Source organism: Eutrigla gurnardus, assembly GCF_963514095.1.
Source record: "Eutrigla gurnardus genome assembly, chromosome: 20".
Lineage (NCBI taxonomy): Eukaryota > Metazoa > Chordata > Actinopteri > Perciformes > Triglidae > Eutrigla > Eutrigla gurnardus.
The window spans coordinates 10675664-10702568 of record NC_139931.1 but is presented as its reverse complement, the minus strand read 5'-3'; the positions used below and the strand labels follow the sequence as shown (position 1 = coordinate 10702568).

At 43.0% G+C, this 26905-nt stretch overlaps 2 protein-coding genes across 5 annotated transcripts; both read right to left on the bottom strand.

The window, feature by feature from the left end:
- Nucleotides 1–56: 56 nt before the first annotated feature.
- Nucleotides 57–7935, bottom strand: samd1a (sterile alpha motif domain containing 1a). Of its 3 annotated transcripts, none has more exons than XM_084036693.1 (7): nt 7335–7935; nt 4461–4833; nt 3916–4058; nt 3737–3791; nt 2050–2131; nt 1642–1759; nt 57–1381 (listed from the first exon to the last, which is right to left on the bottom strand). In XM_084036693.1, exons 1-7 carry the CDS (start codon nt 7695–7697, stop codon nt 1235–1237), a joined length of 1281 nt encoding a protein of 426 aa, XP_083892819.1. In that variant the 5' UTR covers nt 7698–7935; the 3' UTR covers nt 57–1234. The 3 variants fall into 3 exon arrangements, with proteins under 3 accessions (XP_083892819.1, XP_083892821.1, XP_083892820.1); XM_084036695.1 differs by having other exon boundaries at nt 3916–4055; XM_084036694.1 differs by having other exon boundaries at nt 1642–1756; nt 7335–7929.
- A 1159-nt stretch (nt 7936–9094) lies between these two features.
- prkacaa (protein kinase, cAMP-dependent, catalytic, alpha-a) lies at nt 9095–26423 on the bottom strand. 2 transcript variants are annotated; one of them, XM_084036697.1, is made up of 10 exons: nt 25599–26423; nt 17352–17413; nt 16647–16775; nt 15105–15203; nt 14915–14997; nt 14705–14831; nt 14499–14594; nt 14162–14284; nt 13176–13340; nt 9095–12223 (listed from the first exon to the last, which is right to left on the bottom strand). In XM_084036697.1, exons 1-10 carry the CDS (start codon nt 25642–25644, stop codon nt 12098–12100), a joined length of 1056 nt encoding a protein of 351 aa, XP_083892823.1. In that variant the 5' UTR covers nt 25645–26423; the 3' UTR covers nt 9095–12097. The 2 variants fall into 2 exon arrangements, with proteins under 2 accessions (XP_083892823.1, XP_083892822.1); XM_084036696.1 differs by lacking the exon at nt 25599–26423 and adding an exon at nt 20203–20459.
- Between the last annotated feature and the right edge of the window lie 482 nt (nt 26424–26905).

Sequence of the window (26905 nt, the reverse complement as noted above, 5' to 3'; positions counted from 1 at the left end):
ACGATGCTAATTATTGATACGATGAGTGTAATAAACAGAAAATAAGTGACTGAACAGAGAGACATGAGCTTTATTTGTGACTCTGGAAGAAGTGTCAATGTTACAGATAAAAAGAGGAGGAATACATTGGAGATGTACAATACATCATATGGAATGTCACAATTCAAGAGGCTTAACATTAAAAAGACACACCGAACAAATTATAAATGGATGATAACACAAAATATTGCATTTGATCAAGAAATCTGCTCCGTACACAGACACTGAGCAGCGTATTACTTTATTTTTGCTTATGTATGAGAGCAAATTCCATTAGGCTGCACATTTTCCTGCTCACATCTATCTGCAATTGTTCCCCAAAATGCAACTGTATTAAGTTGGACCACAGTCAGATCTAAATAAGATTTAAAAAAAAAACAACAGCAACAAATACGACAACAGAACACAACATATTGCCTTACCAGCAGGAAGTAGTATATCATATTGGTTATATCTCTGTGTTATAGAGACACGGAAGACATAATCCAATATCAGCAGCTATTGGTGGCATAAGTCGGGAATCAGACGTGTGATGCAGATATGTAGACAGTCCGACTTCCCCGGCACTTTGATAACATTTAATAAACGGAATGAAAGGAAAACTCACGACAGATGTGCGAAACGTATCTGTGTGACTTACAAAGAGGTTTCTGGATAAACACAAGGTACCGTAATTGATTGAGCAAAGTTGCAGGGAGTCTTTTTTTTTTTTTTTTTTTAGAGCCACAGCCGAACCAACATTTTCCTGCGGACTCAAAACTGTGACGACGCTTTGTTCGCAGCACTATGCAGTGCAGCAGGTCTCTGTGGGTAAATGAGCCCATAGGTGGTCCACTTGGTGCGAGGCTTAGTCCCCTTCAATGGCTGCATTATTCGTCTTTTATTCTTGCAGAAAGGTCATTGTTCCTCCACTTTAGAACATACTCTGGAAGTCCATTTCCTTGACAATGCAATCGAACGGCCACATGGGTGAAATGAAAACCATGTGAAAACCAAAGACCTTGATGAGAGGTAGGATGACTGTCTTTCAGTTTCTGGTCATTCTCACAGTGAAAGCTAATTCCACCGCAGCCCCCCCCACCTCCACCCTCTACATATGCTGTATATGAAGGTGGGTGGCGGGAGCTAGATGGGACAGGGCACTGCATGCACGTTTGGGTCAATGCAACATTGTCTGTCTGTCCTGTGAATCACCTCAAAGGTCCTCGAACTCCAGGAAGTGGGTCCTCTGCAGCACCTTTACGTGTCTTTCATAGATTTTGAGGGCAGGACCGAGTCGGATGGACAAACCAGTCAGCACATCACTGCGCTGCATTAGGAGAAGGGACTTCCCATCAATTTCCTGTGAGGGAGACCTCAGTTAGCACATCGGGTTCTGGGGGCATGTTCTGAATGTTTTCATCAAACAAATGTAGTGTACTGTTTAAATTGCCACCAGTGGTTCTTAATTGACCCACATGTTCTTTATTATACAGGTATTTCTCTGTGACTTCTGGGTTTATTTATTTTCCAAAACTTCTCCAGGCTATTTTCATGTGTGTGCTTTTCAGTGTACATGTAGTAATAGTGCCCCCTGTGGCAGTTTTGTGGTGGTGCACTGACCTGTGTTCGGAACGCCACAGCCTGTTCTGGAAAGCCTGCGGCTGAGAAGTAACTAGCAACATCTGCCACAGTCCACTGCATCAAGTTCTGGCTCATCTTCTCCTTCTTCACAGAGCTGCTGAAGGATCAGATAGAAAGGAGACGTGACCATAGAGTGACATGTCTTCAGCGGGTAATCACTGTTGTTGCTGGGTTTCTTTTCAAGCCTATAGTTTCTTCTGAACTTCTGTCTGCACAGTAATGTTTACACAAGTTAGTGCCTCAGAAACATGTGTGAGTGATTATTCAAGACAATAACTGAGAAATAAATGTCAATTGTGGAAAGGGAGGGGACGGGATTTTAGGAAATTTGCTAAAATGCACTTCTAGGGGAGAATGTAATGACTTTTCTAAGAACAGGATACTCACACTTCATCACCTTTACCACCATTCAGGAGACTGTCCTCTGCTGCTGTGAAGGAGGATAAATCTATCTTGTTCTTTAATGTACCTGGGAACAAGATGGGAGCAAAATTACTACGAACGTGAGGCAAATGGCAACACGATGTAACACTGATTTAATAGATGTCACCAAATGTTCCGGGAGAAACCGTGACTGCGTATCGACAGCAGCATTTATTTAATGATAGTTAAAACAACGCAGAACTGATTTCCATTGGAGACGGTTTGACGACACGGTGGGAGAAACACGTAAATATTCTGCCTCGTCTTAAGGAGTGAGAACAGCGCAGTGCCAAAAAACGTTGACGTTTTCTTGGAGACAAAATCGCCTGCGCTTGTTCATTTAACATCGAAGCGATTATGCCTCTTAATTCTTGCCATATCAACATGCAATATGCAATGATCAGCAATGGGAAATGAGCATCTTTAAAAGGGAGATCAGTGTATATGACTCACTACGGGAGCAAACTACAACCATAGCTCTTAATTCTGCAACAATATGCAAAAAAAAGTCATAAAAAGATGTCTAGTTTTAAATGCACCACTTCATATCCTTGACATGCAGTGGTGTGATGTTGAACAAACAGCAGCAGGGCTGTGAAGGAATGGAGGTGGTGCTTTATCCATGGTGCTAGAATGCCACACTGAGGCCTCTACTGTCATGGTAGAGTATGTTTTTCCATTAGAGTTTGTTCACGGTTCAGTACAGTGAATGGGCACCCTCACTAGGCAGTATGAGCCCGCTGTCACAAGATGCTGGCACTAGACTGTCTTCATGCATGTGATACATGACGGGGACGAAGCCCTCATTTTTCGGCGAGTACTGCAGCTTCTAGATAAACAGTATCCAAATATACACTGTGGTGTGGTACTCGTGCAGTGGTAAAGAAAAACATGTTAGTGTTTATTTCCGTTATGCCAATGAGGACAGTTATTTGTTTGGAGGTCTCTTGGTAACGCCGCACTAAAGTGGGGAAAATCTCTCACCACCTCTCTTGCATTAAAAGCCAGAAAGTCACATTTCAGATTTTGCACAAGTAAACAAACTCGGCGGGCATACCACTGCAAATTCAACAAATTGTGCTTGTTGGTAAACACAAGCAAGTTAGAGGAGCCTCTACTGGGAACTCTAGCCCTGGTCCATTCCAAAATATATATTTTTTTTATGTAACTTGCTCATTGGCAAAAGCAATAAATATGAACCCGTTCTAAATTATTAAGAGCCATCTGTAAGCACATGTTCAATGCCAAACAGCTATTTGAAGACATTTTCAGAAATAGCTTTTAGAAACCCTCCACAGCTGTGTGCTTATTACATGGTCAGTAGTTCAGAAGGGCGGCATGTTTTGAGCAAAAACATTCAAAGTGAGCAGCACCTGGACTGACAAGGTAGCGGGACAAGCTTGTGAAGCATTCAAAACTCTTGAGTAAGCCTGAAGGCAAGCACAAGTCAAAAAGGCCAAACAGAATGGTATTTGCAACACATGCTGTCATTACCTAACCCTTTTAACATGTGTGTGTTTCCTTAGAAACAATTCCCCAAAATTAGAGGGCAGACTAGTGATTGGCTTTTCTCTCTCTGCAAAACAGATGCAGGAAAGACAGCAGCTATAAAAAATAAATAACAAAATAAATTAGACACTATGCTACTCACAGTTGTCGGATGGCAGTCCCTGTGGTCTTCCATCAGATACATTCCTGGCCTCATCCTGAACAAAACAGAACAAAATCAAATGAAACATGGAAATGTCTGGGTGTGGAGCAGAGAGATTAAAAGTAATAGGAGACATCCAGGTAGTGGTGTTTGTCACATAGGGATTACAGGCCACTTACCAGCCCTGCTGCATAGTCTGGTACCAACTGGTCAGAAGAAAGGCTACTATCCACAGTCTTGCCTCCTTCATCTTCTTTCTTCACGTTGTTCTTTAAAGTGCAGGGGCTGGTAGCTGCAGAGTGGATTGCTGGCTTCACGGCTGCTGTTAATAGAGAGGGAACTATTTGCATTACTGATAGAATCCATGGTGTCACACCTGACTGAATTATTGGAAACATCTAGTGCTCATCAAAAACGAATGCAGCTCAAAAAAAATGTGTTTTTTTAAAAACCATTCATTAAACCTGAATAACTGGTACAAACAAGTCCAAGGATGACTGCACTTGGCTATTGCTACATTGCTACGCCCCAGACACGTATTATTTTCTCCTGCAATCTAGCTTACTTACGTATTAACTGAGGGATTTCTACGGTCAACAACCATGTCACCTATCCAGCTCCCATCCCTGTTTCATATCAGATGCAAAACTAAGCTTCTCTCGCACATGAAACAATATTTGAGTACTTCATTACGCTGGGCGTGCATTACTAGCAGTGTGGATACCTTTGTCTCTCTGCATTCCTGGGTGCTGGCGCTCCACTGGGCAGACAGCAGAATGATAGGCCCAGTCATTGTGTGCGAGCGCTCTGGGGCTGGAGGGGGGCAAGGAGCTGGGCCTCTCACCAGCCTTCTGGAAAGAGGCACAGTCCAGACCGGAGCCGGGGCCACAGCCGGGGCCAGGCCGAGTGCCAGAGGGGGAGCAGGGGGCAGAAACGGCTCGCGCAGAGGCACAGTGTGTGGCAGCGGCGGCGGCAGCAGCAGCAGCAGCATCTTCACGCGTGGAGCCGGGAGAGGGGCCATCCTGCCCGTCCCGGCTCTCATCAGCCCCCTCCTCATCCGCATTACTGTCTGTGTCCATTGCCATAGAGGTGTCAGCCTGCAAATCAGAAGCATTTAGGCTCAATATATAATATCCATCCCATTTTATTTTTGGAACTGTAATCCCCAACAATGATTACAATATATAATGTTTTATTTAATCCTTGCTTTGGATCAATAGCCTTGAGGGGAGGGACACGTTTCACTGAGTGGCAGAATTAAGTTCACCATTTGACAGCAACTTAAAGAGATGCTAAAGCCTGCGATGTGACACGGGGTTGTTTTCGTGACTGAGTAGCACTAACTGTAGGCAGAGGGTGTCACATGAAAACACGCACACACAGATGTCGCAATGTGACCGCTGTGGTGGTAAATTATTGCCTTTGAATGCGTCTGTGCCTTTCCGCGGTGCAGCGTTCACTCCGCACACAGACACGAAAAACGCGTTTCCACGCAATTAAAACACTTGCACGCGATGTTGTGTGATCGCGTACAAGTAGTTGGCGTTGTCGACGGCGCCAAGAGTGGGGGGGGGATCACATTGTGTGAGACTGCGTGTCTAAGACCAAGCAGTCGAGCACAAGAGCGCACTAAAGCCCGCCCCGCTCCTGAGGAAAAAAAGAGCCGCTTGCATGGCAATCACCCATCGCACCGCATTTCACATAACTTTCACCGAGACACGGTCACACACACCGCCACGCCGCCGAGGACCTCGATCCGGCACGATTTTCCATCTAGGCTCACGTGAAACAGCCGATGTGCTCGGCGCGTCCTGATCTTTGGAGGCCTTCTTGATTGATCATTCTAACACACAGGGGGGGAGTGTGGAAAGGGGCCGATGGGAGGCGTTTTAAAGGTTTTCTCGAATTTCCTCCCAAAGTGCGCATGGAGTTGGGAGCCGCGGTAAAAAAAAAAAAAAAAAAAAAAAAAAAAAAAACCTCGCCATTGTGTCTGTAGTCTCTAACGGAGCGCTCCTCGGGCCGAGCCACGGCAAAACAGAGATTAAAAATAATAAAAATAAACGAGCTTTAAGTCGACGGGCAGATCAACGCAGCGCTTCGATCACAGCCGGCACCAGCCGCCGCGTTCCCCCGTCTACTTTGACTTTGCGCCGGGTCATCGATTTTGCAGTACAAGCCACCAAACAGAAAGAGTGACGACAATTAGTCCGTTATCGGACACGTCGCTGTCTTCATCTCACATCCAAGTCAAATCTGGATAGCGAGCCCCGGAGAAGCCGCGTGTTCAAAGTAATCAAACGTAGTTTTTTTTTTTGGATCGACATACACACACGCCTTTCACAGAACAAAGTCAATTTGATCTCAGCTTAACCCAAATCGGATAGGGCAGCTAGCTGTGTGGACGAACAGTTTGCGTTCGCTTCGTGGTAGTTCGGGTCCCGCCGTGGTAACCGGCTCCTACATATTGCGTTACTTTGCGGCGATGTGGTTCGCCTTAAATACGCTCAACAAATAGTTGCCCGTCACGGAGAAGTGATGCCATCGCTGCACGGAGCGAGAGAGGCCATAAAAAAAAACACACCAAGCATTAGACGTGACCAGGCTTGGCTGCGTGTCCGACAATGGATCTGGGGGGTTCGACTTTATGCACTGCGTCGGCAATCGTCCATCGCCCGAAAAACAGACGCAGTTTGCATACATGCGCGGGATTTACTTTTATTGCAAGTACTTTGGCTCCGATAACAATCGATTTGTGTGGTGTTTCATGGGACAAAACACAGTGATGGGCATATCTTAAAGTCGAAGCGGAAGGGGTGACATGTCGTCATGGGTAGACATAATGTGTGTCCGGACGTGATCCGGGGATATTTTGATAGCTCGTCTGGGATGGTCGTTCTCGTCAACAACACAACAATGTCCCAACGTCCCCCATCAGGCTCCTACATCCGCGGTGTTAAATACTTTTTTTTCTCCTTCACCCACTCCCACATAATAAAAGCCAGTCGGAACGAAATCACCGGTTTCCAGCCCAGGTTTCCAGAATAAAACCCTCGCCGACAAACGCGTATTTTTATGCCTTTATTTTGAAAGCAACATTTGTTCCACTTCCGCGTTTAGCCTCGTCCTTTCTCGCTAGCTTGGCGGAGCCCTCCTCCCCTTCGCTCAACGCCGACTTTGGGGCTCGAAAAGCGCTTTCTGCCGCCGGTAATGGTTGCTCGGTTTGTTGCGGACCGTGTAACTTTTCCACTCTCACGTTCGTGCGTTTGAACCGCCCGTCAAAAGTGCTTTTCAACCGGCGATATGTAAAATGTGCCACACTCCGGCTACACGCGCACCTTCTGTTTTTTTCTCGTCTCCACCTCGGCAGCGCTCGAGCGAGGTCCAACCGCCGCTCCCCGTCTGCGGCAGTTTTGGGTGCACTTGCAAATCACTCCCCTCACCACTCCCCGTGTAGACAACAAATACGTGTTTTCCCCCCCAAACACCACACAGTATCCATTCCTTTTACCTCCACCTGTTAATTTGATAAAGATGTGGCAGGACAATGAGACGCGAGTGAGCTCGTTCAACGTGCCTCCTCGCATCAACCTCAACGTACCTCCAAATCCTCCTCGTCCTGGTCAACAGGACCGAAAGCGCTGTCCCCGTTGCTTAAGTCCGAATGACTGGCTTCCTCCACCGCGCTCCTTCTCGCAGCCGTTGTTAACGTTACATCGTCTTTTTTTCGGCTCCTCCGCTGAACCTTGGCGGCGTTTCGGTATGAAATTGAGCCCTTGTAGTTAACTTTTAGCACGGTTTGTTCCTGAATCAGTTTCTCCAGTTCCGCGCAGGTTCGGTCGGGCTCGGACCCGTGTCGTCTCCGGACCATTCGGCAAATCCTCTCCAAGTCCGGCCGGGCTTTTCGCGACCGCAGCGAGTCGATAGTGTCCAGGATCCACTCGCGGTACTTGGATTCAGACATCTTTTTTTCGCTCGGTCGGTTCGCCGCCTTCTTCTTCTTCTTCTTCTTTTTTTTCTACCGTTGTGCGTCAACCTTGTACACGGTGTTTTTCGTGAGCCGCGGTCCGAGTCCAACCGAGAAGCGGAAACCTCGCTGTACGCCTCCTGCGTTTGCGTGTGCGCTTAAGGTGGACCGACGGAGTTGCAGCGAAAAGTTTCACTAGAGAGGGCTTTAAGGTGGAATCTGCAGTCCTGGACGGGGACGAGCGAGCGCGCGCTCAGGTCCATGTGCGCCATAATGGGTGAAAAGGTGGCCATTAATTTCAAGAGATAGAAAGTGCGATACAGCTTCTGATGTAGTAACTGAAGCGAGTTCACGTGGTTCATCCTTCGCTAGACTTCTCCGGATCGATTTAAAGAACAAGAGGCGGAGCGAGGAATTATGTGCTCCACGTGTCCTATCAGAGATCACGCTGTTAGAATTAAGTAGACGATCAAATTAATCAACGTTATTAAATCAGTATAGAAATCAAACATATAGCTTAATATTTTTTATTTATATTATATTAATTTATTTAATTTATATTAATATTTTATTTGAAAGTGTTATAATAAACAAAAAGGTAATCCAAAACAGTGAGTTGGAACTTGTTGTGTCTTCCAAATAGAGTTAATTGGTTAGGGTAAGGATGTACTATACAGCTATTCTGTATGCAAATATATTTTTTATGCTGTTTACAGTAGGATTACCGTGTTAACATTTGTAAACACAGTAAATAGGTCTATTGTCAATGATTGGATAAGAAATAAAACCAAAATGTATACTATGCTGATAAATCAGCAGTTTCCAAATGGGTTATGTACTTTTCATAATTATCATAAAGATGTATACATTTTAATGACATCTTTCATCGATTGATTTAATAATTTGTAGCCCTCTCAATGTTTGTCATCTTTGTCAATCACTTTATTACTTTCATAACTTTCCATTCTTTGATGGATTGGTAAATGAGGTATTTTACAGCATCTAAATTGCTTTCAAATCACCTGGAAGGCTTTCTGGGCCCTTCACACACAACTGACGCAGATCAATGCAATCCTAAAACGGAGCACGATGAAGGGTCGGAATACATTTGGAGAGGGTTGCTGAAAGCTGGCTGGTAATTGATCCTGTACTGTGACAGGATGAACAAAACACTGCATTATTCAATTGCACCTGCCAACTTGAAACGTTCACAATAACAGACAGGGGAGTTAAAATACAGCGTCCACCGCCTCACCTACCAACAAGCATGTCCCTCTGATCCAGCCTTGAGATAGCCTGAAACATATGCAATTTAGAAACATTCATTTTTAATCATGTGTAACTCCGCGTGCCATTGTGTGTGGTGAAGAAAGAGCTTACATATAACCCAGACATATTAGTCTTAACAAGTAAAAGTTTATTGGAATGATACATTTTGCAAAATATTACTTTATGTATATTTTTTTAACATACTCATTGTGTTCTAAGGGTATCTGTCAAGTTCTCCAGAGGGTAAGATAGTTAAGACTGTCAAAGGCAAGGATATACAGTATTGTTTCCCAAAAGGTACAATAGACTACACAATCACTGTACCCAGGTCATGAGGAAAAGATTAATGTTCTGTTTTTGCTTTGTTTTTGTTGTTGCTTTTTTTGAAAATACAATTAGAAAATATGAACGCAAAACATCTCAGATGCAAAAAATTGTTATGTGTGAATGAAGAGCGAGTGGAAACTTGATGAAAATAGAAGGCAAACACAAAGAGAAAAATTCATTTTTTTTTTTTAAGCACAGAACAGTTGATAGTGTTCAGCTGATAGAAGATAATTAAAAGACAATTGACAAGAAGTTTTGTATGGGAAACAAAAATATTTAAAAAAAGCATTATGATGGTGTCAGTGTCTGAAGTAGATCAAATGGCGTCGCCCACCAACTCTGATTTAGTCATTTGTCAGAACATAAAGACCAAAGATATTAAATGTGCTCTCTTTAAAGCATTACATAGTGTCTTAAAAGTATCAAATCAATACCACAAATCAATTGAATTGGAAATTTGAAAGGATGTGGTATGTGCTTCGTTGTATTTGCAAAAGACTGGACAAATTGGGTTGTTAATCCACGGCATTGTTCCATGTGATGCACAAACAAATCAAAATGTTAAACAGCAGTGAGACTGTCGGCTGTGGAAACAATGATTTCTTAAAACAAGTTTCAGGTCCAGGAGAAGTCTTGCCGTTGGGTCGCTTTACCTCATGCAAGAAAAACCAAGCTCACCAGAGAAACATGTATTATAAAAAATACACATCATGTTTCCAAACAGCATTAACCATCAGACAATTCAAGACATTCAAAAAGGTATCCTGTGTTCGATCTCAATTACAATAAGAGACAGCCAAAAATAATTACTCAAGCCTACTGAAATCAGTTGGAAAACATTCTCAGAAATGTCATGTTACACGACTTTTATGACAATTGATGCACATCTAACAATTCACAGAAGCTTTTTCAGTGAGATGGACAAAGTCTAGCACCTAGAGCCTATGGAGTTGGGGTGGGGTGGGGGGTGGGGCAGGAGCAAACATCCTTCATCAAACCAAGTGTTCAGTCAACAAACCAGCAATAAGATTTGGTCTGCGATTGTCTTGCATCCACAGAAATAAACTTGGCAAAAGGGGACAGCTTTAGGATAGCTTCCTTAGTTTAATTAGTTACATAGAAAGCTGGGAAAAGGAAACAAAAACACTCCAATCTCAAGAGTCCCAAAATTTGGTTGGACTGCAAATCTATCTGAAGGTGTTACATGTACGGTATATACAAGAGAATGAGGGAAGGGAAGGAAAAAAAAAACAATCATCAAGGTGAGAAGCACAAGTTCAGTGACATTATCAGCAGACCTTTGCCCTACGACTGATTCATGAACAAAACCCACAAGAACTTTTCCGAGACACTGAACCGGGTCCTGTTCCGTCTTCAGAATAGAGCAGCCGAGAGTCCATTTCAATAGTCACGCATGTCATCCACGATCTCCGGTACCTCAGCACAAATAAAAGCATAATGCTCTGCCATCTTTCTTTAAAAGTGATATTTGTACAAAAATAACATGCACATTTTGTTGAAACGTTTTGCTACTTTTTTGCGTATTAAAATCCACCACCATCATAGTTACATACAGAAAAACTTGCAATGTCTCAGTTTGCAAATTTGGCAGAATTTATATATTTGTTTATTTATGAAATCTTAATTTCAGTTTCACAGCTATGAGACGATGTTGAAAAAGATGTGAGATTATTTATATATATATATATATATATAAATAATCTCAATATATATATATATGTATAAATGTACTATGAATTAAATAAACAAGTCAGGAGTGTGACCACAATGTTAGTTGCTGCTAAATCACAGCTATTTAACCCACCCTTGAGCACTAAATAACACACAAGCACAGAGATTTGACATAAAAAGGACAAAATGATCACCAATAGGATTCTTAAAATGCTCTAATAAATTCAGCTAAGATAAAGACAGACTCAAATGCAAACGTCATGTTTACCATTTCTCACAGGTCCCCAAAAGGAGCAAGACGCAGATGAAGTTTACTGTGATAAATCATTTTTCACTCTGGTCAAAGAGGCCACCACTGCTTCAGCTGCAAGCAGTGTGTGCATCATCTACCCAATAATCATGCCACATTTAGCAGACAAAGGCCGGTGCAGAGAGTTTTCAAGCTTTAAACCGAACGGGCAAAAGGGCTGGTGCCACCATAACCAAAGCTCTGCACCAATGCTCTCGACAGTCTTCCAACCAGTTGGCATTTAATAGGCACATCTGTTGGACTTGGTATTGCTTGGACAGATTTTGGATGGAGAGATGGAAGGGGGGGACCAGGGTGACAAGATACAACAATCACTCTTTGAGAAGCTTGTAGAGAGGGCCCATTAAGAAAAAAAAAAGAAAAAAAAAGAAAAGGGAGGAGCCTAGCAGGTTCAGTACCTCAACAGAAAAATCAATGCCTCAACCTGCAAAGACTGAAAACATGTCATTACACCATCAGAAAGATACAAGGATAACTGGACAGCCTGCGCCTATGCCTGTTCTCCTCGAGCCGCTGTCACAAACATAAGTGGGATAAATAAAATTAATAGGTAACAGTTGAGAAACAATCAGAAAAGGCAACACTGCTGGTTCTGTTGGATCTTTCTTCACCTTGCCTACTTTTCCATTTGGGGTGGGGGGGAGGGGGGGTTACATTGTTGTCGTCATTACAAATAAGCAAGTTAGCAGTCCACCCTAGCGCTTCTTTCCTTCCTATCGACCCCCTTTTACTTTCTTAATCCCTGTCTCTCTCTCTCCCTCTCTCACACGCTCTTTTCTCCGCTATTCATGGCTGGAATCTAGAACTCAGCAAACTCCTTTGCACACTTCTCTGTAAAGGAGACTCTGATTTCCTCTTCCTCGTAGTCGTCGAAGTTGCTCGTGTCACCGGGGCCTTTGCACTTAGGAATAAAGGGAGCTTCCACCTGGAACACACAGGACAATCAAATCCATCAGAATGATGCAGCGTTGTCGAACACAGAGAACCAAATCAATAGCAGGGACCATGAGCTGCTGGCTGACTATAAATAGGAGACAATTAAAAATAGATTGATATTAATTTATAGTTGTACATTAGGACTGATTAAAATGGTTGTAAAATGCAATATGCGATCAAGAAATCAAGCGTGAATACTTAGAGGACACATCGCAGGACTGATCTTGTGATCATCTGTTGTCATTTGCCTTTCCCCGAAGCCAACTCATCTATTTCCAGCTCTCTGGGAAATCTCTTTTCAAGATCCCTTATCTTAGATTTCCAAAACTTAATTTCATGAAAAAAAGTAAGAACTTGCTGGATTAATTTGTATTATAGATATATAGGCAGATCATTTTCTTTCTGAGAGAAATGACATTTGTGCATTTTAAATCCCAAGTTATGTGGTTTATTCAGCATATTATGTTTCTCTGTTTTGTTGTAAACATTAACCTTTGTCTGTCACACTGTCAGCACTCATTACATGCCTGAAAGCCGTGGTGGGGGATCCCCCTGTGCAGGGTTTCCCCAGGAAGGCATCATTTCAACGTGCTCCTTATATTAGTACGTTAACTTTGTGAAACCTCTTAACAACTTTGATTGAGATTTTAGATTAAAAAGCCTGGGTTTGTGTGGACAAAAACATGCAAATCCATTCGTTGTTTGTTGTAATGTCAAATGGAGAAGGACTTTGAACCACTGGAACACGTGTTGTGTGTTTGACATTTTCCCCATTCGTCTACAATGTAATTGTATCTGTGCAGAAGAGGCACAGATGGCGGGAAATAACCTGTAGCCACTTAAGACACTTTTACTGACCAAAAGCTCATTAAAATCATCTTCCTTTGTAAGCATCACCTTTCTTTCTGATTTGAGGGCGCTCCGTTTGTACACATTCTCACCTTCCTCTGGTAGATGGCGATCCAGTCGGTGGTGGCAAACCATTTGTGGCCCTTGATATCGTTGACTCCGTTCCTGAGGTTGCCAAAGCGCTTGGTCAGGTCCACCTGCAGCAAGTTTCTCAAAAGATCCTTCAGGTCTGAGCTGAAGTGGGAAGGAAAGCGAACCTGCAAACAATGGGAGCAGTGTCGCCGTTTTATACCTGATGCTTTTGTTTTGAAATACACCGCAGAACTGTGTGAGTAGAGCATAATGCCAGGTCTGGTATGGTCTGAAATCCGCCCTCTAATGTTGAATTTGGATGTGATTTGCCTGGTCATGGCACATCAGCTTGTTTCCGCTGCTCCATTTTCCTTTGAGGCAACATTTTGTCCTCTGGCAACTAAATTATTTTAACTATTAAAATAAGGAACAATTCAAAAACCTCTGTTTTACACTGTACAAGCCATGAATGAAAATTGTAAAAGTCAACAGATCACAATAGGCTAGACAACTGAAAAGCATCTCTTATGCTGCCAAATGGAAAATACTAAATAAATACAGGAAACAAACATGATGATTCACTCTTAAATCCGTCTGTAGATGGAGCTCTACCACCCTGCCAATTTGAATGACACTGGTGTGTGTGTACATAATAAACTGTCAAACAAATGAGTGACTGTATGTTGTTGTACATGTGCTGTGAGATCATCGGGACGCATGCTACAAGATTGCAGTTATTTCTACGCCAGTGTCCCACAAGACAAACAGATACTTTTCCTCCTCAGAAGAGAGGATTGTACCAAATTGTGCATCCTTGCTCAAATTTAGAGAAATATAATGCACATATAATTTTACACAGCCTGTATTTCAACGCAAGGGGCAGATAACAGTTGATATGAGAGCCGTAAAAGTGACTTATGGACGTTTAGTTTGTGCGCCATGTTGTGCCGGGACAATCAAACTACTTGCAGAAATAAATGGAATTTTTAAGGTAGGCTAAACTCACCTTCCCCGATACAATCTTCTCATAAATCTGAATAGGCTGGTCGGCAAAGAAGGGGGGGTAACCAGCAGCCATCTCATATATCAGCACTCCCAGAGCCCACCAGTCCACTGCTTTATTGTAACCCTAGAAAACACACAAGAAGTAAAGGCCTGTCTGATAGTTCCTCAAACAAACACTCCAGAGTGACATTGCAGAGTGTTGACAGTAGGCAGTAAATTGTTTGGCAGGCCAACAGTTGACGTGCGGTGAAAATGAAGCGGCGGCGTAAATGAATCCTCACGTCACGGCCTCCCATGCCCCATTAAGAGCAGCCCATGACTACTGGCTGAGCACGCACCTTACTGAGGATGATCTCCGGTGCCAGGTACTCTGGGGTTCCGCAAAGCGTCCAGGTTCGGCCCTTCACCCTTTTCGCGAATCCAAAATCTGTTACCTGGGCAACAGAGTGTACAGCTCTGAGCACTGACCAGGCACACAAGAGTACAGAGACCAATCATAAATAATTGTTGTTGATGACTAACATAACAAACATGGAATCCTTGCCTGTATGTAGCCTTGCTGGTCGATGAGCAGGTTCTCCGGCTTAAGATCCCGGTAGATGAGATCCAGCGAGTGAAGGTATTCAAAGGTCAGGACGATCTGGGCTGCGTAGAAGCGGGCGTGCGGTTCACTGCGAAACACGTCGGGGCACGATTATCATTTCAACCAGTCGTATGTGGAAACATTTTTGCTGTTACCTCAAAGCCAAATCACCTGAATCTACCGATTCTTCTTAAGTGGGAGAACATTTCACCGCCAGGTACATACTCCATTATCATATACAGATTACTGTTGTCCTGTGGGGAAATGAGCAAAAAATCTTACTTACTGACAAGCAAAACACACACAACAAAAATGAGGTGAACATGCTGAGAAGATAAGCAGATTAACTATTCATGTATACCTTAAAAGAGTGCTCCAGTCGCACCAGAAAGGGGAAGCTGACAGCTTGCAGGATACGTTTCTCGTTCAGCGTGTGTTCTATCTGCTTCAGCTTCACTACCTAGGGAGGGATGAGGATGGGGGCTTATTTCAGGCAAAATAGGGTGTCAAAATGGCTGATTATACATCATTACAGAAAGGAAGATCCTACGTGTGCCAATAGTCTTGCTAATGTGCTAATCTTATGTCTTTGTATTATCAAAGTAGCATTTGAACATGAATTCCTCCATCCTCATGCAAGACTGAATCCAAGCCATGATCTGGGCCTGTATTCAAAAATGATTATTGCTCCTGGTGATGGGATTCTGAGAACATTCTTAGAACAACAACGTTTTCTAAGAATTTACCCTTTCAATGAAGATTCTGGTTGAAGATAAAAGTTATCCACAAAGCATATTAGCCCTTAAGAGAGCTCCTACGGTGAAAAACTCCTCGGAGTAGGGAGGAGGACTTCTTAAGAGGCTTAAGTCTTTCTTAAGCGGAGGAGAAAATGATTGAAGGGCAAAAAGGTGCTGAATGACAGTGAGTTAATGAAATGCTACAGATTAGATCGTGCAGGGACAACGTTTGTGGTCGATCTCGCTAAAGATGCGCTCACATTTCCCAATCAACACAGTAATGCTTTAAAAGGCAGATATCAAAAGAGATCACAATATTTGCAACTATGTTTGCTGGTTTATTGATCAACACTGCTATTGATACAGACTGGACAGTTATCACAGAATTTGATGAAAGTTGAGCAATTGTCCCGCCATTGATAGGTCTAAAATAACCAGCATGTTAATAACATGTAAGCAAATTAATAACTATCAGCATATGAATAGGCTACTGCACTAGTAAGCCTGAGGTTTTAAACATTTTAGGCTTCTTTAAAAGTAGCCCTGTGGCTTACAATTAATTCAACACAGATGGTCATTGCAATAAAACAGTTTTCATGATTACACCATGATTTGCCGTCCATCCGATGCTAATTTTCACTAAGAGTGCACTTTGCTTTTACGTTTGATCGAGCAATCACACCTCTTTAAAAGAATGTGTCATGCTTAACAACGGGGTCAACCACACCTGCTCACTGAGGTAAAAGTTTCCTAATTCACTCCTAAGCTATGACTCCTCACTAGATATGTTCAGGCTAAGTTCAGTTCTCAAAATGTTTGGGATTATGGCCCCTGATCTGTGAAGTCAGGAACTATTTCAGTGACAATACACTGGATGGTAGGTTAATGATATAGGACACCTGAACTTTTTTGTGAACAAAGTGATCTTTATGCAAATCTTAGATCAGAAGATTGCATTTTTATCACAGTGGCTTCTCTCGTATGCTTGCGTTACTATTAGCTGGTTTAAAGTTTAAGTAGGGAAGTGCTCACAGAAACACTGATGAGTGACTCGCCAAGTCTTGGTATACTGGCAAATAAAATAAATACAAGCTGGAGCGCGTAAGTTAAGCATTCACATATATTTAACAGGTTTCTCTTGAAAGTCTTGGCTGTAAATACTGTACCTTCTGTTTGTCAAGTATTTTCATGGCAAAATGCTGGCCCGACTCTTTGTGTTTAACCAGCATGACTCGGCCAAATGAACCAGTGCCTAAGGTCTTCAAACGCTCAAAGTGGTCCAATGCCGCAGTTTGCTGAGGGGAAGAAAAAGGTGACAAGAAGGGGAAAGAGTAAACAACAACTTACCTGCAATACAGCATCAAAAGCCTTACTTAAGTTCAGTTTATCCTAAATAAAACCTTCACTAAAATGTACCATGATATCAATACTAAATATTTATAAGAATGCCTGTAATGTGCAGTCAACATGTTGCCATTTTATTTATTGAGTAATATAATTAGATACAACGTTTATTTATATATCTATAAAGTGTGTGTGTGTGTGTGTGTGTGTGTGTGTGTGTGTGTGTGTGTGTATGTATGTGTAGCCCAGCAGAGGGTGCACTGCCCCTCTAAAATAAAAAATAAATAGGAAATAATAGGCTCGTGGGCGGGACTATTTCCTCAAGTCTGCTTGCCAGAGTGAACAAGTACAGTATGCTAAAACAAGACTTATTATAAGATGCATTATAGCACTAATCTCCCTCGACACACAATAATAAAAAGATTACTATAATAACAGTGCAAAACCATAAGAATGACAGAATCATAAAACAATGAAAATAATGATGATTAAACCGAAAAGGGGAAGTAATTCTCTTGCACTCTCACCTGTGCTGGATTCTCCCATTTCTTCAGGAAATCTTCTTTGGCTTTGGCAAGAAACTCCTTCACTGTAATTAGGAACAAAGTGCATATTCATTAGAGAGAGTTCATCTGTTTTTCATGAGTCCAGACTTACAGGATCTTTTTTAAATAGGGCTCCACGACTAATCACTAAGACCCAGAGACGACCACAACAGCTGGGCCTATGTGCCTGTGTGTTCACGGACATAAACGCTGTCTGCATGATCAGCTGATCACAGTTCGAAATAGACTGAAAACGGGTTCAATTTGACACAAATACCACTTGTCACCACATTCCGGTGTTACTCTAGCACACCCAAATCATCACAGGTGCAGACAACTGATTTTAGAAGCCACATAATAAGAGATCACCTTTATAAAATCAAGGCGTGACGAGTCATTGAAGGTAAAATGCACTTTTATGTGCAACCTCGACTGCTGGAGAGCCAAATTCCTTGCAATAAAAAAATATGATGCAGACAAAAGGACATTCCAAACCAATTCATGACACGTTTACTGAAAAGTACCAAACAGGAGAGAGGTACAAAAAAAACCTCCAAGCCACTGAACATCCCTGAGAGTACAGCAAGGTCAATCATTTTAAAAATGGATTAAGGATGAATGACACAGCTGTAAATCTTTCTAGTGCAGACTATCTTCAAAAATAGAGTCTGTGGAACTAAGAACTAGTGATGGAGGAGGTCTCCACAGGGCCTACAACAGGTTAGAAGAAGCTACAGGCTTCCACAGCTGAGGTGGGGCACACATGCATACAACAGTTAACCGGGTGCCTCGTGAGTTGCAGCTTTATGGGAGAGTGGCAAAGACAAAACCATGTGCGTGCGAGCGTCATCTTCATGTGGAAGACTGAAACAAAGTGGGGAAAGGTTCTATGGTCTAATTAAACTAAATGTGCCCTTTTTAACCATCGGACAAACACTGGACATCACCTCATCATCCACAGTATGATTTATGGTATCACCAATTCATCATGATTCAGAGATGCTGCCTTGTGAGAACACAGGGTACAAAGAATGCAGCAAAACACACAGGGATCCTTCTGGAGACGGGGGCCTGTTCTCTGGCAAGATGTCACCAACCTCAAACAAAAAGCCAAAAAAAAAAAGGTACACAGGAGGAATGACCAAACCAGCTGAAGAGTAGCCGAGCCAGAGTCAAAATCTTGAGTTTGAGACAGGACTTTGACATTGCTACATAAGCTGAGCAGTTTTGTAAATGAGCCGTAAGACATGCATGTGATGGAGGGAGCCACACAAAACCCATCATGGCTAAAGTAAATTTTGCTCACAGGGTGATTTCAATTGGAGGGGGAAAAAAACAATATTTTGATTGTTTATTGTTTATTAATTTCTATCTTCTTCAGAGGTGGACTCCTAGACTTAAGTCAGAGGATTCTCTCTGTGACTGCACTGTTGTGTGACAATGAATAGATCTGGAATAATAAACCGATATATGCTCAAAGGGAGGTTTACCACGAGACTACAGTGCCTTTAGACAAAGCAAAAGTAAACACGCTGCACAGTGCACGCACGCACATACATGCCTGCTGCTACAGACCAACAGAGCTAGGCCTGTGTACAAAGTTTGACAGCTTGGTACACATACCATCATATGCAGCCATTCATTTTTCTTGCCCTTATCTTTATGGGGATAATCACTTGCTACGTGGGAACATGTAGATAACCCGTCCTTCCTCATTCCTCCTTTCTATCTGTGTACTAGAGTGAGTACACTAGCTGCTCGAGCAGATGGGAGGGCACAGCCTTTTCTACTGTTAAGACAGGAGGCTGTTTGCATATCTACTGTCGACAAAAGGACATTAGTTCTGATTTACATTTGGACACAAGTTTTTATAAATATAGGTTTATAATAAAGATAATGGAAAATTACATCCAGGTTTGGAAATTAGTACCAGCCCCCAACCAAATGCTGGTAAAATATGCACGTAGCTACTAGATTTGCTTCACCAATCAGCCAAAAAAAAACAATGGTAATGTTTTGGCAGATTTCAAAAAATGAAATATATATTTTATTCATACTAATCTAGCAATTTAAAAAAAAGATAAATTAAGCTATTCAGGATCATGTGGAATATTCATCTGCCGAGGAAATCAATGCAAAAGCCAAGGTCATAGTTTCAATTAAGCAAGCCAGTCAGCTGTCAATAGTGAAACTGCATAGTAATGTAATCAAAAACTTGTAGATAGTAATATTTAAACTTAAAGGCTTTTAGATGTGTTAAAATTAGAAAACAGAGATAAATATTATGAAAACATTTCAAACAAACTGCAAACAATCTACATAGAAAACGTGCGCGTCTCTCACACACACATAAACTTGAAAACTACACAAAGGCTTAATCCTCATCTAGCAAATGCGATTTCCTGCAAATTCTCCAAAGACCAGCAGCTCCAACAATAGGATGGGAGAAAGCCAGCAAGAACGGCAAAGACCAAAGTTCACATAAACATGTTGAGAGCATTGCTGCTCCCACAGAGAGCACTGGAGGCAGACTGGTCAACAGGGAGAAAACATTTGCAGTGTAGCAAGTTGCTCAACTCCCACTTCCAGGCAGATCGAGCCACAAATGGGGCTATTACTGTCACAACTTGGAGCTGCTCGGAGGAAAGACGTGGGTGCTGCAAAAGTGGCTGGGAGCTAACTGGCCAAATCAACAGCTGTCTGCGAGGAATGCTCTTGATCTTAATAAAATCTCTTTCTGTTCTGAGGCTTGGTTGCCATAACTACCGTGGTAATTGCACGCAATCAACTAAGGCTCAATGCCTCAACTCTGCCGTAACCCCAAATTCCTTACCATCTGGGATGACTATGGGTACCTCTGGTGCTGCAGCCTCTGCCGAGCGCGAGCCTGATTCGCTTGAGCGTGAGGATGACTCCCTCTTTCCTGCATGCCTTCGCGAGCTCTTCCTGTCACACATTAGCCCTGCGAAGTCTCCCGTGTTCTTCTTCCTTGGCCTCTTCCTCAGAATCACTGATTCATGACCTATCCTCTCCCTCCGAGAGCTCTGTGGTCGGATCAGCAGCCCCACTCATCCACTAGAAACTGGTCAAGTGTCCTTGCCAGCGGGGGGTCTTCAGTCTTTGCTGCGACGGTCACTTTGAGGGGGACCAAGTTCAGAAAGTCGCGGCCACATGCAGTGTGCAGTCAAACACAGCATGGAGACCAGCACGGCTCCCGCTACACTCACACAGATCAATTGGACCCTTGCTTTGGTTTGTATCAATATTTATTTTGTACACGCAGTACTCTCTCTGACGTTCCCTCCTATGTCAAACATGCACGCAAACACACACAAATGCACACAGAGGTTATATATTGATCCAAAACAGGGGCATAATCAGCAGGGGGAGGGGCGTAAATCACAAGCTGGTATATTTAAACCAACCCAGAGAAAAGTCCAATGGAAAACTAGGCCTGAGACCCTTGAGATGAACTAGACACATCTAGATTCGAGAAACTTTCCCTAATTAGGAGAACCAATCAGATGACACGTGCAAAAGAAACTCTCATGAGCTGATTTGGATGTTTTAAAAAACATAAACGAAGACAATAGCAAATCAGGAACACACTAATCACAGTGAAACTTTTTCTCACTGCCCAAATGCACCAGAGAGTCTATATAGTGCCCATGCCGAATCGATTCTCCAAAAGTCAATCCTGCATCTCTCCCCTGGGCCTCGCTGGCCCACCCAGATACAGGAACAGGGGGGTTATATTGGGGCGAGCTGACCGACATTTAACTGTGAAGCGCGCCAAACCCTGTCCCAGGCTACACCACCGCTTGTTCCGACAGCATACATCCCCATGCAGTGCACACTAAATCAGTCAGAGGGTAAACATGTAAACCAGGAAGGTGTTTTCACGTGTGTGAAGTTGAGGAATCAATTGCAGCCATCAGCTCGATACTAGCAGTGGATATTTCACTGTGACTGGTGAGCAAGCGCTTACTAGCAAAGCTGAATTGGATAGTTGACTGAACCGATCCGGGAGCAGAGGAACTGACAAAGTGAACTGATGGCCACATCACGCTTTCATGTTCCATTCGCCTCTATTAACGTTAGGGCTGTCCAGTTGTTTGAAATGTTCATTGAATCAAATTGCAGGAGGCACAATATTTGTTAAATTAAATATTGTCACACTGTAGAAATGTGCTGGCCCACACAGTTTATTCTCCAGACTTAAGAAAACATATTTGATACAGATCAAGTCATTCAAATGTGTTTTTCAATAAACATTGATTTTGATTGATTTTTCAAAATTGTTGAGCCCTAAGTCACATGGATATGAAGGTAATGTGCAATGCATGCATCCATCGGTCTCATTCTTAGTTATTAGAGATGTGCAGTATTGCCATGACGCCTTGCCTGAGAAATCAAACAGTCCCACTTTGTGTTCTTATAGCTTACAGTGCACTTCACATATAGGGAAGTATGCACAAAAAAGTGAAGCTGCATGGTTTTGCCAAACTAAACTTGAGCAAGTTTAGTATTTTGTGTAAATAGGGCATTTTTTCTGGCTGCTTGCCAATAGGTTTCAATGAATGAGTGAATTAATGAATGAATGTGTGTATGTATCTGGAAGCTAACAAACATTTTACACTTTGTTAAAATACGTTTTGGTGTCAGGGTTGTATGGCTAGAGGGTGGTCTTCTGCGACCCCTCATTTCTGATGCATGAGTGCTGTAGACAAGTGATTTCCGTATCACTGCCTAGAAATGCTACTGTAGCTTTACAACCCTGACTGACATGAGGATTACCACCACGCCTGTTGTTGCTGGGAGAAGCCAAAAGGGAACCACTGCTCCTTTTTTCCGATTACTGAACTCTGCACTGGCTTTTGCATCTCAGGATCATTCCCTGGCCGCATGTCAACGTGCCAATTGAGCTTATCTGAGGTGGATGATTGGCGTTTCAACAGTAATGTCCACTGGTAATCAGTGCAGACTTCCAACAAAGTCCCTTTAACTGGAGATAGGAAGTGATGAGCAATCCCAATACAAACCGGCCCCTGTTACACAAACCAGCTGCGTGCAAAGCAGGGGCAGGACATGAACCAAGCGGATATTTATAGAAACAGGGAGTTGCACTTTGACATGGTGCCACATCGTTATATGAGGTTCAATTAAAAAGAAAAAGATTCAATACAACAATCCCGTATGTCATATCATGGTGCTGAGACGTTTAAGAACTGTGTGAAGTAAAGGAACAATATTTCAAACACATACAATCAGGCAGATTATAAAGGAGCCCTACCAGTGAGAAAGACAATGACACAAGCACTTTATAACAAAAATAAAATAATCTGTGTTCGGATATAACACCGTGTAATAGTTCAAGACTGATAAAGTTATATGCTGTGGAGAATGGCGCCTGACAGACACGTCCACAGTAACTGAGAAATGCCTTCCTTTGAACTGTTACTGGAAAACAATAGGCAACACAGCAGAGACAAACAACAGGCTGCTCTGTGTGTCTATTTGTATACAAGATAACTCCACCAATTACAATAGACAATCATCCCACCAGGTCATGATATGAATTTAGGAACAAAAATGATCAAAAACAAACCGACGTGATTATCTCCGTTAAACGTACGAGTCTGAGCTGATGTCTGCGCCTGGCTAAGCTAGCAGGACATGAATCATGAGGCCCCGTCCCTAACCCATGCTTCTGCCCAGCTCCAGAATGAACACTCACTCCAGCAGCAAGCCTCTAGCTCCTCCTGTGGTTGGCCATGTTTGCCCTCTCCACTGCCTGTGTCCCTTTGACAGGGCCCAGCTCGGTGAAACAGCCTCCCTGCGAGCCTGTGAATAACAGACATCGATACAAGGCAGGAGGATGCCAGCTGACAGCCAGCGCAGAGTCTCAAAACTGCCCGATGTCCGAAAAGTTCTAACAAGCAGGAAGTCCAGAATATGTGACAAAGTCTTATGGGACAAAAATTCAAGCTATCCTCGGTAGCTGTGTTTAGTTTATAGAGCGGTAGAGGCAATGACCAACTGTGAAAAGCCTGGGCTGGACCTTCCTTGCTCCTTCACTTCCTGCTGCAGTTCACAGAGTGTCTATCCGCCCTGTTTCCTCCTGCGGGCCAGAAATCAGCTTTGAATACTATTGAAGGGGCTCTGCGCCCGTCTTCTCACCAGGACAGGCCCTGATTTTCAACACACTCTCTCTCTCTCTCCTTCTATAGAAGGAACACAGGATGCCATGTTGTCCTTAATTTCTAGCTGCTCTGTGGAAAAGTATGCTCCTATATGTGGGCTCTGGACCCCTGGTCTGCACCCGTCTCTGGGGATCAGGGTGGACCCTCAGTGATCAGGATGTGAAAAATGACAGCAGCGCCTCCTCTTGTTTTCTAAACTATTAATCCCCTGATTTACATAACTTCTTGAGCATTAAAAAAATAACCCTTATAACACCTGAATGTCATCATGGGCCATGTTACAGGGTTTATCACTGATGGATTAGTCTCACAGAGCCAGACCTATCTCCATAGTGCCATGTCAGTGTTTAAAAAGATCTGGTTCCACATACTATCATTACAATTTAGGAGGGGGGGGGGGGGGGGGGCGCTATGGCTTGCTTGTATGTCTTTAAACCAATCACAATTGTTGTGGACAGTGCTAAGCACAGGATGCAGCGATGGTGCCCTTGCAATATAGATAGTGCAGATAGCACAAGGGGAGAAGACGCCGGCTGAAATAGCCGGTCAACGGCAGGCTAATACCCACCATCTTTATCTGTCAAGTCAGACTAGTGATGGGTTAACGTTACAGAGGAACTGGAGGTCATTCTTCACACATACTCTCTACCAGCAACAAGGAGCTGACACTCATTTTGCAGATACCTGTTCAAACTCTGTGCACTTGAGCGTCATTTATGCTGTCATGGATAGAAGCATAAAATGGCATCCATAAAGCCAATGTTTCAAACTGGGAAAAGGAAACCAAAACACTTTGATTAAGTTGACAAGTTTTTTTATTAAGAAATAAGATTAGGTTTTCCCCTAATTTAACTGTTAACCTCTGTGAATCACTGTAGATAATTGTATTATATCCTCTTATTTTTTATATTACAACAAAAAAACATGATCTTAAGTCTGAGAAGCTTATCAACAAAATAAAAAGTTGTGGGAAACAAGAGCCAACAAAACAATTGGCATAAGCGTAGCATCTCTTCTCTTCGGACACACACACACACACGGACACACACACACACACACACACACACACACACACACACACACACACACACACACACACAGTGACGCATACAAGTGCCCTTGTTCTAAATGCTGCTCATCACATGATGTTCAAGAGACTCCTCAACTCCTAAGTTTCTGCCTGGAGAGGATCACCCTCATGCATCATATGACCCCATCCTGGTGGCTTTTTCCTTCTCAGATAACAACCAACTGCCCTCTACTAACTTGCTGTCAAACGCAGCCTCTGGGACTCAATGCTCAGGTCAGCATTGCATTGAGATTCAACCCATCACTGACAGACATCCCTATATATTTGAATTTACACTCTTGCTTCAAATCCCTGCATTTCCAAATAATAGGTTTTATTACGTTAGACAGACATTTTGTCCCGTTATGTTATATTTTAAAAAAGCACAAGAAACCCTCACACCAGGATTTAGGTTTGCAATGTTATTGCAGCATTAAATCTTATGAGGAGGAGGCAAATAAAAAACCTCTGAAACACATGAACCACAAAGAAACCTATGACTGCTGTACAAGGCCAGTTGTTGTCATCCTCACTGGTTCTTCTGACTATAACCTGAGGCTTTTGATCACGAGCTTTCCCACAGAATCCGCGGAGAGAATGAATAATATCCTCTGCTGTTCAGTTGAGATGAACATTGTGTCACAGTATAACCGCTTTGAAATGTATATGTAAATGTGAATGGCCACTGGTGTTTTTCATGGGGTTTCATCTTAAGTTGACAAACAAGGAAAGTTTTAAATATTCTCTTTAATTTCTACATATCAGAATAGGGTATCGAAAGCAATGTATCATGGTATCAAGTGTGCAGGGTCTCTGGGCCTTCATGCATGATACAGTTGATAAGTTGTAGTTTTTATTTCCGTGCTATTATGGGAAACAGGAAACAGCGAAACGCTCCAACGACAGGCGGCATGATATAGCTAGCTGTTGCAGCTACGGGGGTAAAGGGGTACTCACCGCTCTCCATCTCATTGCCCTTCTTTGCAGTGGGCGTGTTGCCCATGATGGCAGGCTGATGGTGGAGTCCCTGGGCTCCGACTGAGTTTTCCTTCACAAGTCGTTGAGTGATGCTACACCGCGAACGCAGTCGCTGGGCTCAATGACGCTGACAGCTAGCTACTAGCTAACAGCTATCATTATTGACTACCGTGTGTAAATATATTTCCTCAAACACCTCTCCTTAGGGAGTTAAGGGAAAACTCCGACCAAGCGAGTATATCCAAGTCTGCCGCTAACACTAACGCTGTAGGTTAGCTAGGCTAGCACGCTAGCTCACTCTAGCAGAGATGGCCAGTAGATGTTAGCTTTGTTAGCTCGTCAATTGCCGAGCAAGCACCGGCAAATCGAGATGTCACTCGGCTGTGCTGTATTTCCAGAGACCACTTGGTTTATCCAAAATCCAGTCCGGACCATAAGAATGATCGTTGAAAGTCGTTTTCCGTTTAACGTAAGGAGCTAGCGTTAGCTTTTGGCGTCCCCCGCAGTCGTATCCTGGCCTGAACTAACCAGGTGCTATCTCAGTGTAAGCAGGCCCTTTCAGCTGAGACCTGGATAGTAAAAGTGGTGTCCAGGTGATTCGTTATCCCGTTGTTGGTTATTTCAAATGTCTCTCTCTCCATTCGTTTTTAAACCAGGCATCAAGTGCAATCGTTTCCTGGGACCGACCATCTGATAGTCGATTCCTAAGATCAACAGACCCCTTCCATTAGTCTTCAGACCGCAAGGGAAACTCCAGTCATCCATCCAACGGGTCCCGCCTCGCATTGCCTCTGATTGGCTACATACACAGAAACGTAAGCGACACAAGTCGCAGTTTAAGCGCTGATTGGATAAGCGTCAATACATCCAATCATTGCATTGATGCGATTCGTCTGTCAAATTAATTTGTCCCGCCCCCCGGACTTGCTAGCAGCCAATACGCCCATAACTGTAATTGTATTTTTTTTCTTTTCACTTGAAATTATCAGCTGTTTGTATTTATCAGACTGAGTTTCGTGTAGGACACAATTAAAACGCTGTCGCAACTTGTAATTATAAACCTATTTACAGAGCAGTATATTCCAACGCCAGTTCTGTAGCCTAGCCACCCCTTTTACCCGACTCATCTGTGATTGGGTGTGACGTTGACACAGGCTATTTTTAGTAAAATGTGAGAAAATAAGAGGATACTCAGTGGTATTTATGTTACAGAGTTAGCAGAGTTGTGTTTCGTCAAAAATATATCAAAGTACATGTTTGGTACATTGTTAACAACAGCAAGAGTG